Source organism: Boleophthalmus pectinirostris, unplaced genomic scaffold (assembly GCF_026225935.1).
Source record: "Boleophthalmus pectinirostris isolate CB_2022bp ecotype Guang Dong unplaced genomic scaffold, ASM2622593v1 HiC_scaffold_8, whole genome shotgun sequence".
Classification (NCBI taxonomy): domain Eukaryota; kingdom Metazoa; phylum Chordata; class Actinopteri; order Gobiiformes; family Gobiidae; genus Boleophthalmus; species Boleophthalmus pectinirostris.
Window position 1 is genome coordinate 36,667,990 of NW_026571515.1, and position 13,856 is coordinate 36,681,845.

At 38.3% G+C, this 13,856-nt stretch overlaps 1 protein-coding gene across 2 annotated transcripts in view; it reads right to left on the reverse strand.

Annotated features, from left to right (window-relative positions):
• LOC110156310 (probable phospholipid-transporting ATPase IIA) overlaps nucleotides 1–13,856 on the reverse strand; it is a 56,947-nt gene that overhangs the window by 27,649 nt on the left and 15,442 nt on the right. For both annotated transcript variants that reach the window (XM_020920508.2, XM_055166238.1), the window contains exons 7-15: nucleotides 9,946–10,040; nucleotides 9,430–9,510; nucleotides 9,233–9,308; nucleotides 8,329–8,405; nucleotides 7,411–7,571; nucleotides 6,770–6,912; nucleotides 4,398–4,510; nucleotides 2,664–2,873; nucleotides 1,533–1,694 (exon numbers count right to left, since the gene is read on the reverse strand). In XM_020920508.2, the coding sequence (XP_020776167.2) occupies nucleotides 1,533–1,694; nucleotides 2,664–2,873; nucleotides 4,398–4,510; nucleotides 6,770–6,912; nucleotides 7,411–7,571; nucleotides 8,329–8,405; nucleotides 9,233–9,308; nucleotides 9,430–9,510; nucleotides 9,946–10,040 (1,118 nt within the window). The remainder of the gene's footprint in view (nucleotides 1–1,532; nucleotides 1,695–2,663; nucleotides 2,874–4,397; nucleotides 4,511–6,769; nucleotides 6,913–7,410; nucleotides 7,572–8,328; nucleotides 8,406–9,232; nucleotides 9,309–9,429; nucleotides 9,511–9,945; nucleotides 10,041–13,856) is intronic.

Here is a 13,856-nt window from a genome sequence, read left to right on the forward strand (position 1 = left end):
AGGTGTATGGAGTTAGAAACACAGTGGAGCACAACTTGTATTACCACATGACATCACAAGGTGGTACTGAATGTTCTGGGTTTGAGAGAAGAACTCAGTGTAAATTATGCAGGGTTTGTGTATTAAACATGTGTGAATGAAACTAAACACAACTCCAGGTGTGTTCTTGATAAGGAAACAATAGAATATAGATTAGACAATAGAATAACATTACCATGACCTAGTTCTGTTTTTCATGTTGACAGTAAAAGTCAGGTACAGTGCCTTTAACATTCAATAATAAGTCAGACACTGACAGGCAACTGAAGCATGGGTGAGGAGTGACTAGGAAATGCAGTGTTCATTGTTGAATTCAAGCAACGTGAAACTCTTTCTTAAACAGACTGACATTATGAGCTGCCAGGAAGCCATTTTGTATTCACTGGGGATTTCAATAACAATTTGAAAATATTATTATGTGGAAGTCAAATTTTGGTTCCTGGCTTCCTGAGATTTACTTTGGTCAAAAAAGGCCAACGAAAATAAACCTTAGTCACCAGCCGGGTTGTTTGAGTTCATCGTGAGGTTGTTAGAAGTTCGCTTTCTTGTTTTTCTTTACGAACTGAAAATAATCCATACACTTCATCGCTTTGTTTACTAGTAAATTTGTGCTACAAGAAATAAAAACAAGCTTAAAATCACAACCAAGACATCTGAAAACATTAGCAAAATGCCAGTTAAAGGAACTGTGTGTAGAATTTTGTTTTTAAATTTCATAAGCATGACCTAACTGTGACCCAAGATATGAGGTCATCAAATATAGCTTTTACTGGGAACAGTTGTAATACTGATTTATTCTTAATTACAAAAACATTGGACATGATGGACAAGTTGCTTATGTTATAACTTGATGTTTTGGTTCTCAAGACCATTATTCAATCAGAAAGAAGAATGAGCCACACATGAGTCTCTCATTTGGGTTACCAGTTCCAATGCTGTAATCTATCTGATTTAAGCCTAAAATGCCTCTATCTGATCTGAATGATCACTATCTAAACCCCAGCATCTGCAGCCAATCCTGAATCTGTGCTAGTGCAGCCTCTGCAACTCAGTGAGTGACTTTTGGAGGTTCTGAGCTTTCGCATTAGACCCATCCATATACTGAAAATAAGATAAACTTATATGCTTATATGTCTTCTATTTGCAGGTTAAGGCTCTGGCAACACAAGTTCCATTGTGCTTGTAATACCGTTTTAAAAACTGTATGAGTACGGGTTACATACTACCTTTAGTATGAGACATAGGTCTCCAGGAAGAATTTTCGTAATTCATATATATTTTCTTATTCAAAGTAGATCTTTAAAAAAATACAGGCTTTGTAAATAGATAAATATAAACTACTATAGCCATTTTAGTGCACAGTGTAAAAAATAAAAAAGTTGCATGATGCACTAAAACCATAAGGACAAAACAAATCAAATGCATTCATCTCTACTCCATCTGCTTAGAAAAAGGCATTCCCTCAGTAAAATGTGAGGTGATTAGACAGGTACCCGCACTATGATGCCCATCCTCTTGCTCTCGTAGGTGAAGGGGAAAATCTGCAGGATGGTGAAGTTCAGGATTTGTCCAGTGGGGGTCCTCAGCTGAATAGAAGACTGGTCCCGTCCAACAAGAGTCAGTCCCACACTCTCAGTCCACTGCACCAGCGACACCTAGCAGCACAAAAGAAAAGAGAAAGAGACACACAGAAATGATATCTAGTGTTGAAATGCAGGAAAGAAAATTCTTGTTTTTATTCATTTGAAAGAGACAATGTAAGTGTAAATTGAGATTTACAATGTTGCCTGAAAAACTTGTGATGTGATTTGTAAATTTTCAGCGCCCTCTGCTGTAGTACCAAATATGAGCACAAAGGAAGTGTTATGTCCTTAGGCAAGACACTTCACTCACTTTGCCTAGTGTGAAAGGTGTGTGTGAGTGATTGATGGTGGTCAAACAAAATATAGAGTGTAGTGTGACTACAGCATAGATACTTCATAAAAAAAATATATATATATATATGTATACACACACACATATACATATACATATATATATATATAAATAAAAGATAAGAAACAGTGCAGAGCCGTGGTGGTGGACATCGCAATACCAACACGAGAACCTAGAGAAATACCAGGGGCTCAAGGAGGAGCTGGAGAGAGCCTGGAAAGTGAAGGCATCAGTGGTGCCTGTGGTGATCGGACACTCGGGGCTGTAACGCCCAAACTGGAAGAGTGGCTACAACAGATACCGGGAAAAACAACGGACATCTCAGTCCAGAAAAGTGCAGTACTGGGAACAGCAAAGATACTGCGCAGAACTCTCAGGCTCCCAGGCCTCTGGTGGAGGACCCAAGCTGAATGAGGGTGAGAGAGACCTACCACCGTGGAAGGTGAGAAATACCTTTTTTTTAAAAATACATATTAAATTGTTAAATAAAACAGTATTTAAATAGTTATTTATATTTTTCCTTTGCTACATAATTCCTCATATCTTACATCATATATTTGAGTTTTCCAAATAAAATGTAGAACGTACATACAAAGTACATTGAAAAAGAAGCTGTGTCCAAACTTTTGACTGGTTGTTTATCTTGTGAATCCTTGGTAGTTTTCCTCTATTTTCTTGTTTAACATTACCTCATCAGGACTAGAAGCCTGGTAGACCCTGCATGTGTCTTCATAGTGCTGCTCAGCCTCTGCCTGGTCGGTCACTCCGTTGGACTCGTACACCGGGGTGACGTTATGCACAAGAGCGATGGCCTTCACTGCCTCATGCACTCGGCTGCTGATGGTCTTTCTCACTTTAGTGGCCCCTGGAGCTCTGGAGGCCGGGAGGTCATGAGTGGGCTGAACGACACACAGAATGACAAAGATTTTTCACAAAGAGATAGATGGAAACGGATTTAGTTTTCTCATCAAGAGAGTGAGAGATGACAGGAGATGCTACTTCTACTGAAAGTTTTGCATTGTTCTTCTTCCCATACCTCAGATTTTGTACTCATCAAAGTCTATTTTTTATGCATGTGCTTATGTTTTATGTTTGGGAATTGTGTTCACTGACAACGGCAACTATTTGGTAACTATAAAACGCTGCTTAAACATAAAATAAACTTACAATTGAATCTTCCAAAAATATTGACTTTGAAAAGTGACCTTTCTGCACTTGTGTGCAATCAAATCGAAATTTAAATGGATACAATTTTCAAAACATTTCAAAAACTAAACAGATTGAAGATAAATTGTTTCTATTAAAACAGAAATCCATGGCAATGCTGAGTAAAAGCTCTAGCTTGAGTAATGTTTATTGTCTATTCAAATTGTCAATGATTCAATCGACCCTTGTTTTCACCTCCAGTAAAAACCCTGCTTTTACTTCTGTGATTTTCTTTTTCTTAGTAGGTGATATATGTGAGATTCAGCAGTCTCATGTACTTATCTTTGCACAAATTAAAATAAAAAAAGTGCTAATTGCTAATGTGCAACTATCCAGCAAACTCCACAGCTCTTTGTTGTGATATTTACGGCGACATCAGCTCCCATTAGGCACCACATTTTTCAAACACGGAAATCAGCGTTCTTGTTTCTTTTATCAAGTCATTTTAGATCAATACTGCGATTTAAATGTCCAAATGACAACATAATGATCCTTTGGTGTCGTAGATTATCACTATACAACAGACACAAGCACAATAGGTCTTTAAGTCACAAGAATGCATAATGTGTGTTCTTTAAATAACTAGTCAGTAACAATGTTGGTGATAGGCAACTCTAAGTGTAACCAGGTGTCTTAAGAAAATATGAACCACGTTGAGCTGTTGTGGCGCCTCTATTTTTGGGTTTGTTAATGGAGGCGTCATTAAATCAGCAGTGTGTTTGGTGCTTTGCTTTGGGCTGATCCTGTTTCCTGCTTCACCGACCTCTGGTGTCAAAGGGGGACAAAGGGTGTCATCTGAGGTCAGGAAGCATCGAAACAAACAAAAATCACAAACTCAAACTTCTCAACACAATGCAAGCGCTGTTTGTACGAGCGCTTTCCCATGCAAATTTCAAAGGAGGACAGGACTTACAAAAATCTCCTTAAAGCGCGTTAGACTAGATTTCTCTTCAATCAAATATGCGAAGGTGCTGTCGGAGACGCCTTTCATAACTCAAAGACATGAGCGATAAGTTTTGTCGTGATGGTAACAGCAACTAGCATGCCAATATGTACTTCCTTCCTAATTATCAGACTGTTTTCCCCCCTGTATTGATTGATTTTCAGTTCCTTATTACACAACATTTTTTTCTTTAAAATTTTTGTTACAAAGCACATGCTGATATCTGAATTCCACTTTTACACGGTGATGCTCTCCCTCCCAGCAGCCTGCTCACCTGAGTGTAAGCACTGAACACGTGGCTCTGTACTTCATCCATAGAGTCCATTCCGTAGGCCACAGTCCCCAGATGCAAACGCCGGAACACCATTTCATTCTGGGTCAGTGTCCCTGTGAGAAAATGGAACAAATATGATTGTCTGTTTTTATAGTTTATTTACCTCTAATGTAATTTTATTTACCGTAATATAATTTTGTTGGTTTTACAGCTTTACTCAGCTTGGATGAAGTTTAGTCATGTTTTTTTTTTTTTAAATGTACACTGTTTTCTGATTTATGTTATGTTTCCTCATCACAAACATACCTGAGAGTCATGTTTTGTTTCATTCACTTTAATCCACAAATCCTGCATGTTTCTGTTCCACCCTGTGATGTCATGTGGTAATAACAGAGTGTTCCACTTTGTTTTTAAACTCCACAAACCTTAACTAAAATTATGTGGACGATTTCAGCCCTAGAATTGCCAATCTCTACTGAACGAAAAGTAAAAAGAGTAGTTACTGTAAAACATACTGCTTCATGACATCATAAGGTAGAACAAAGCATTTTGAGTTTACAGGCTTACTCAAACATGTGTGAATGAAACAAAACACAACTCCAGGTATGTTTTTGCTGAGGTAACAACATTCTAACATCGCTAAAAGCTCACAAGAGTCCATTTTGCATAATATAGACCCTTCAGCCCATGTGCTTTTAGTGACACGTGATTGATAGTAGATCACATTATTATAAAGACCTAAGTAGGGGTGTGCAGAAATATTGAAATATCGATATATCGTATCGTTTAATGTGATGATACAGTATCGATATCGTGGGCTGCTGTATCAATATATCGCCAAGAGTATTTTTTTTATATATTTTACTAAATTATTTTGTTACAGCTACAGTTTTGTTCATTGTTTAGAGGAAGAAAACTTGTTTATGCGACACATTTGACATTTTCACTGTTTTAATGATTAAAATGTTTGTGTTTCATATGAACATTTCACAAGAAGTGGTTTAACAAAGACTTTTAGTATCACAGCCATGATTTAGACATTATTTTTTATTGGACTGTATCGAACTGATTTGAAATATACCATATTGAATTATATCGAATCGTAAGCTCACTGTATCGAGATATGTATCGTATCGTGGCCTATGTATCGCGATATGTATCGTATCGGCAAATTCTGAATGATACCCAGCCCTAGACCTAAGCTGATCACTGACCATTAGAAATGACAGAAAGAATACAACTGTATTAAATGCACTGCCTTAGATTTAAGTCAAACCTTTGTGGATTTTTCATTTGGATGTTATTTAAAAACACAATATATAATCAATAGAATTCTGGCCCCTGCTCCATCTGAGAAAGGGACACCTACACTTGAACAATTAATTCTCTCAATACTTTTGTCAGTTATATATTCTGAGCTTGGGGGCCTTATTGCAGTTTTAAATGGGGAAACTGCAATCACTTAACTGGTCAGGAGGACTATAAATCTATAGGCCAACACCTTCAGCCTGGAGGAAGTACCCAGAGCTGAGGAGGTGAGTGGATGAGAAGTCTTTTATGATTTAATGATCAAATAACAGCCCTACCCTCCTCAGTCTAAGCCCTCACCTCCCAGAAGCAGAGGAAGTGGCTTAGCTGTGCACTTTTAGCACTTTGAGCACTGTCCACGACACTAAAAGCTTTTCTTAGACTGGTTTATTTACACAGGCTTTCCTTCATCTCTGCCACACAACGAGAGGCGTCACTCTGTCAGATTGTACTGGTACAATTAGTGACATGCAGAAACGACAACTGATTACATATTTTCCTAGTGAAATATCTTTTAACATTAAGGCTGATGAGGAGGACAGACTTAAAACCCCACTGTGTAACATTTTTTGCCAAAAAAATTACTAAAATAAAAGACAAAAAGTGATGATTTTCATTATGGTTGTTTTTATCTCATTGAAAATGTAGAAGTGTAGAAAAACATGTATTTCATCTCAACAAACCTTACACTTATCTGTTCTGTTTCTTTCCATGGAAATTAGTTCTTTAACTATAATATTCCACAGTATGGCATAAAATGGTTTTAACTTTCCATGGTGTCATGCAGGTGATGGGCCACCTCCAGAATATTGCGCAGTATTGCATTAAAGTGGAGGGTCCACCACCTGCTTGTCTCCATTGAGATGTTATTGTTTTGCCTGGAATTGTCCACACTATGGCATTAAATGTGTATATTTTCATGGAGACAAGCAGGTTGGGCCAACAGACCAAGTTAAAGGTCAAATCGCTCAACAGAAAACACAGTGCACTTTTAAGTCATGTTTAATACAGACATCCTTCCACAGATCCCAACAGCAGAACAGATGCAGCATTCATGTTTGTACCGGTCTTGTCCGTGAGGAGGTAGGAGATGCGTCCCAGTTGTTCTGGGATGGTGCTGGCTCGAACCACTGTTCCGGGAATCTTGGAGTCTTTCTTTATCATCCAACTGAAAACCATCTTCCCCATGTCCAGGTTCACACGCAAACTGAAAACACATTCAAAACAAAGGCCTTACTCAACATTATTACTCTATAGAATGTGTCTACAAGTATTTAGTAGTACAGTCACATTTTGACACTAATCTTGGTCTTGAGACTGGACTTGAGACCATTTTTGGTCACTGACTGGAAATGAAAAATCTGCTGGATTGGTCAGTTCCGTGATATCTGTTCAGCCGATATCGGAGTTGTGCCATTAACTGGATGTATTATATGTATAAGTCTATTTACAGGCTGATTTTGGCCTCATAATATTTGAACTTGTATTCATACAAAGCTGTGATTTGAAGGATAAAAAACAGTTACAGTTTTTTAAAGCAAATTAATTGCAAGTTAATTCTGGCGCTGTATAAATCCAAAACATTATCAGGATCTTTTGTAACTTGCAACACTGCAATTTCTTTTTGTGGGATCTCAAATTATTCAGCATATTTTAATATGCACAAAGTGTACAGGTTATGACAATGTTTTTAATGTAAACTCACCTGATGGGGATGATGTGTGAGAGCAGTAACAGGAAGCGTAGAATCTGTAGGTACCATCGTCCAGCGAAGTGTTGTAGGGCCACCATCACCATGGAAACCACCACCAGGGCCCCGAAGAGAATCTTAGTGAGAGAGTTCACCTCCAGGTCGAACAAGCCTGTCTAAAATGCACAAGTATAATTTACGGGTAAATGGAGGCAAGTGGAGCAAAAATGAAGCAAACCATAATACTGCATGTTACCAACTGACAACAGATCATTTTAAGCCTCAAAATTGTATTTGAGAAATATTGTTTCTTGATAACAGTATTCAATACTTTAACAATGCATCAGAATGTGCTAACATGTGCCTGTAAATGTCTTGGTGTGCAAAACCCAAAAGGTGCAGAAATATAATTTTATAGCAGCAGGGGGTAATTTTACCAAAGAGGTATTATGCAAAATATATTTTTTGAGCTTTCTACCATGTTATAACATTGTTCCGTCATCAAAAACATGCCTGAAGAGATTTTAAATGTCATCCATGCATGTTTTGAGTATTTTAACGACCCCTTTTAGTGGCCCACAAGCCTACGTCACCAATGCTCCCTCACGACAATTCTCCATAAATATACAAAAACACGATACAAAACTGTACACAGCAATTTGACAATCCTCATGTGATGTGCAGTAGTTTCATTAGCAGGAGGCACGCTCTACATCTACCTCTAATGGCTGATGGAAGAAACCAGAATACAACACTCCACAACAGAAAAAAACACACCATATGTAGTGTGAGAGTGACTGATCGGTGTTGGTCAGAGAGGCTGTTGGGGCAGATTGGATCAAATTAAAATGGTGATGAAGTGACGGGGTATCTAATAAAATGTCCACCCCCTCCCTGTCTTGTGGTTAGGTTTTTCACTGTTTCACTCTGTACCTTGTTTCGGGGGTTGGAGGTGTTCATGACGCTGCGCAGCTCTCGGCCTGTGTAAATCACCACCCCCATTACTGTGCCTGAGAGAGGGAGAGAGAGGAAGAGGGAGGGAGGTACAGAGGAAGGGGAAGAGAAAGCAAGAGAGGATGGGGGATAGAGAGGGAGAGAGAAAGAGTTAGAAGGTGAGGTAAGTTGAAAGAGAGAGAGGGAGAAAGAGAAGAGAGAGAAGACAGGATGGACAGCAAAACAGAGAGAAGAAAGAAAAGGAAAGAAAGAAAGAAAAAGAGGGGGGAGTGGAGTGAGTTGAGTGGAGAAGAGAGAAAGAGAGACATGACGGAGAGGAGCAGGGGAGGGTGGAGAAAGCGAGAAAGAGAGAAAGAGAATTAGTGAGGGACAGCAAAATAAAGGGAAGAGAAAGAGAGAGAGGAGAGACAGGGGAGTAAATTGAAAGAAAGGAGAGGAGGAGGGTAAAATCTGTAAAAAACTGTAAGACTCCAGTAAAATCAAGACACACCGTAAACCAGAGGACGTCAAAGAGATGTTTCCCAGACGCCTAATCCCCACATAAATAAACCACTCAGTGAAAATGTCATTTCAAATATCAGATCCAGATTTCCTATTGTCTAATGGATAACACATGTGCAGGAGGATCAGTGAGTATTCCCCATAGGGAAGGCTGTAACATGACTGAAACAATGTCCAAAAGCTTTGACAAGGTAATATTTTATAAGCAGTTAGAAAAAAAGGAGAAGGAATTAAGGAATAAAGAAGTGTATTAAAATTACAATTTGAAAGGCTACAATTATTTAGCAGATATATTATCATTTGGGCCTTATTCTGTCAAAACCTGCAAACCCTCTACTTTAGACATACATTGGATTGTAGTACAAGTACATTTCAAATATACCTGAAGCTATAACAGTGCTTGCCCACAGCGTGTTTTCAATGCTGAGACTTTCATTGACAGGGTGATCTCCGTCTTCCTAAAAAAACGGAAAGTAAAAATTGAGAATTATGTAAGTTTCAGGCCTCAGTATCATCATCTTATGTAAACATGACTCGGTAAAGCAAGTGTACACAGAGAGTAGCAACAGTCTCAATTACCCTTGTGAATGTGCCAATGAAGTTGTGGATATCTATGTTTGGTTCTTCGGCGTAAATGTACGATCTGATTTGTAGAAGGTCCTGGAAGATAAATAAAGCACATGTATTTTTACTCATTTATGTCTTGATGAAACAACATGAGGCGCACAAATGTAAACACATCTCACACACCACCTCAGGCTACCTTCCGTTGGTTTTTCCATTCACAAATCCATAAACAAATAGTACCTACAAACTGGAGGCCGGTGATCTGACAACTTTCAAGTTAGTTGGTGGGACAGCTACAAAAAAATATCATGTCTTCTTTATTCTGTGACTGTCTAAAACTAGCAAACTCTATCTTCTACAAACATGTTCTGAAATGTTAATATGTTTCTTAGTAATAATAAAACAAAGTATGTATATTTCTGACTATGTAACTGCCTTTCTTGTCAATTCACAGAAATATTAATGAATCTGTCGTGTCCCTGAATGAATAAATGTACAAATGAATGAGTATTCGGTTTCAACACTCACCCCCGCAGTGGGCAGCCTCTGCGTACAGGCCACTGGGAGGCGCAGTTTCCAATCTGTCTCTCCGTCGAGCTGATCAGTGCGCAGGAAACAGGAGCCTGTAAAACACAGACCACATTAACCTCTAGAGGGCAATAAGACACAAAGGATTTTATTTAAAACATCAGGCAACACTGAAAATCAATGTGCATTGTAAATCAGGTTAGAGATACATACTGCCCCATTATATTTTACTGTCCTTTACAACTATTATCCATTAACACTGTCACCCATGGTTACAAGTATGACCAAAGAAGTTAGAAGTTTAAAGTTATTCAATTAAAATACATTTTATCTTGTACTTTGTAAGCCTCTGGTTTAGCCCCACCTCAATCACCATATGGACCTAGTTTAGCCCATGTTCAATCCTGGTCTAGTCCTGGATTAATTTTTTGGTTTAGTCCATGTTTAGTCCTGGCTGAGCCCCTGGTTATATCTTAGTTTAGAACTTGCTTTAGACCCTAGTTGGGTCGCAGTCTTGTCTTAGTCCTAATGTAGTCCTGCTTTAATCCTGCTTTAGACCCTGGTCAGGTCCCAGTCTAGTCTTAGTCCTGGTTTAGTCCTGGTTTAATCCTGGTTTAGACAATGTTTTAGATGATGTTTTAGACCTTGGTTAAGTCCTAGTCTAGTTTTAGTCCTGATTTAGACACTGGTTTAGACAATGTTTTAGACCTTGGTTAGGTCACAGTCTATTCTTAGTCCTGGGTTTGTCCTGGTTTGAGCCCTGATTTATATCTTATTTAGTCCATGAATCACTGCTAGATAACTCAAATTAGAGAGATCATAGACTCAGAGTAAGTCTCAAAAGCTACAAGACAAAAGGCTCCCGATCTCCCAGTTAAATGTATCAAAGGTGCCAATATTAGTGAATGGGACACACATGAGAGCTGAAGAGGTTATGGGTTAGATAATTGTCTTTACAAGTGGGGGGTCGAGGTGCAACCACCCACAAACTGCAGGCTCCCATCCCCCACTGCTCTGCATGCGTCATCCTGCCCCAAAATCCTGCTTGGTCCTTCATAATTGACCTAATGGCCTCCACATGGAACACAGATAACCCAGCACTTTTCCAGTAAAACAAAGCTTTCCTTCCCCCAACAGGAAAACACAACAGCAACACACACAACAGCTTACTTTTGTGCTTTCAATTTGAATCTGAGTTTATATTTTAAAGGGCTATTGCAATATATTTTCTGATCTACGTTATAATGCCATTTCCTTATCAAAAACATCCCTGGAGAACATGTTTAAGACACAAATCCTTCATATTTAGGCTGAGTGTGATGGCATGTGGTAATATGTGAAGTGTTTTAAACTCCATACACCTACACTAGAATTACTTGGATGATTTTAGCTCTGAAATTGCCCATTTCTACTGAACAAAAGGTAAAAGGTAGCTGTTAACATGAAACCTACCACAGAGCATTCTGCGCTTTGGAGATGTAGACAGCCTAATAATAGTTAGTCAATCATGTGTGCATGAAACAAAACACAACTCCAGGCATGTTTTTGATGAGGAAACAACATTATAACATGGCTTAAAGCTCACAAGAATCAATTTTGCGTAATAGAGGATAAAGTCACAAAGAAAGAAGGATCTTGGAAATAGGGCTGCAATCATTTTCAAATAAGATTTTAATTGTGATTACAAGTATTCCAAAATTAGGTTTGCAATTTATGTTTTCAAATCAAGATTCAGTTCAAGTACAATTTTAAACTTGACCCAAAGCATTAGCAGTCAAGAGAAGACTGAAATCTGAACATTTCTGGGCATTTGGGAACAGGTTTGTAGAGATATAAACTACAGAGGGTTAATAATGATCAACTCTCCTCATATTATGCTTTGTAGCTTTTATTCATCATTAAAATGTCTCAGTAATATTGTGTGACTCATGTTTAGAGAAGGATTTTTTTCCCCATGTCTTTGTGCAAACTTATTCTTGCCCCAGTAAAGATATATTGTTAAGCAGCTCTTCAGGTCAAAATAAGTCAGCTGTGTGCCGTATGCATCAGATTATAAAGCTTTTTATTGTCGATAATCACAAAGTGCATGTTAGCATGCTAGTGTGTTAGTATTAATGTGTAAGCAAAACTCTGTTCTAGTCTCTGAAAGCTGTGAAAAGCACTTATAAAATCATTTCAGTGAATAATATAGAAGAATAAAGCCTATGACCTGGTTTAGTCCCTGGTTTAGCTCCAGGTTTAGTCCCTGGTTTAGTCCCTGGTATAGTCCCTGATTTAGTCCCTAGTTTAGTCCCTAGTTTAGTCCATAGTTTAGTCCATAGTTTAGTCCATAGTTTAGTCCCTGATTTAGTCCATAGTTTAGTCCCTGGTTTAATCCATAGTTTAGTCCCTGGTTTATTGTCCAATAATTAGGAAGTGTGTAAGTAAAAGTCCGCTCTGGTCTAAAACTGTGTGTAAACTCATTGTGGTGAATAACTAGGACACTCTGAATGCATAAGGTAAGTGAGGAATAACTTTCGACCACTGCAAACTATTGAAAATTAACTACTTCTGTTTTTCACAGTTTTCTGACAGTAAAAATCAGATACGTTTCTTCCTCCATAGAGAATACTGCAAAGCGCTAGATCCAGTTGTAAAACATGCTGAGAGGGGATGGGATGTTGGCTGTGTGTTCCACCTTGCTTCACTGCCAAAGGATTTGTAAGACCTAAGAACACTTTAGACCAATGTAAATACCTGCTTCCTGTTTCACGTTTGGAACACAAGGTACCCGAGCTCTGAAGCGAGACAGTAGGTAAAAAAACAAAGAAACATGGAAGGCGTGAGATTAGCAAATATAAGCACACACCCATCCCTTGCTTCTGTGCATCTCCTTTTGACTAATATTTTGTATATGTGCAAATACAGAGCTATAGAGAATGTATTAACACGTTGCGAGCGTCTCCTAATCCATATTTGATTACCGGGATGAGTTGACCCATCTTGCAGTTCAAGCAGTCTTTGCATTGGCGTTTGGCGTGCTTTCGTGTCCCTTTCCTCCTCATTTGACAGACAAAAGCATTTCCAAGTGGTGAATTAAACAAAGTGTGAACTGCTCAACTGTGGATGTCAGGCTTAATCTGTTTTACAATTGAAAAATGTCACAGGAGGACACGCTATGACGATTATACAAGCAAAGGTGGGCGTGTAAATAAGGGTTACAAGCAGAAGTAATAATGCCATGAATTATTTTTTATCAAGCATTTGCTCATAGAAAATATCAAATTTTTATAGAAACTAATACAAGAATCACATTTTAGAGTACAAAAGCATACCTGGAGTTGTGTTTTGTTTCATTCACTCATGAGAAATCCTTTATTATTATGTTTACATCTCTGTTCCACCTTGTGATGTCATGAAGTTGTAGTTTTCAAGTTAGCAGCTGCATTTTGCCTTTAGTTCAGTAGAGATTTTCAATTCCAGGGCTGAAACTATCCAAATGATTCTAGTGAAGGTGTCTGGAGGTTAAAAACATAGTAGAGCACTTCACATGACATTACAATGTGAAGCAGAGTTTTTTTCTGTTTGAGAGAAGCCTAAATCTGCAGGGTTTCTGTGTTAAACACGTGAATGAAACAAAGCACAACTCCAGGTATGTGTCACGATTAAACAGCATCATAACTGCCCAATATCTGTCCTGTAATTTTGACTACACACAAAATCCTCCATGTTTTACATATTTTTCAATAGAAACTTTGTAATTTTGGATAAATGCAAGGACTCAAATTGATTAAATCAGATGAATCAGACATCATGTTTCAGTCCTGGTTCTGAAGGATCTTTGAAGGCACTTAAATCAGTGCTCCTAATCAGCGTTTACTTCATGTGTTTGACTTCCTGTCCAGACTCTAGTTAATCCTTCCACCTCTGCG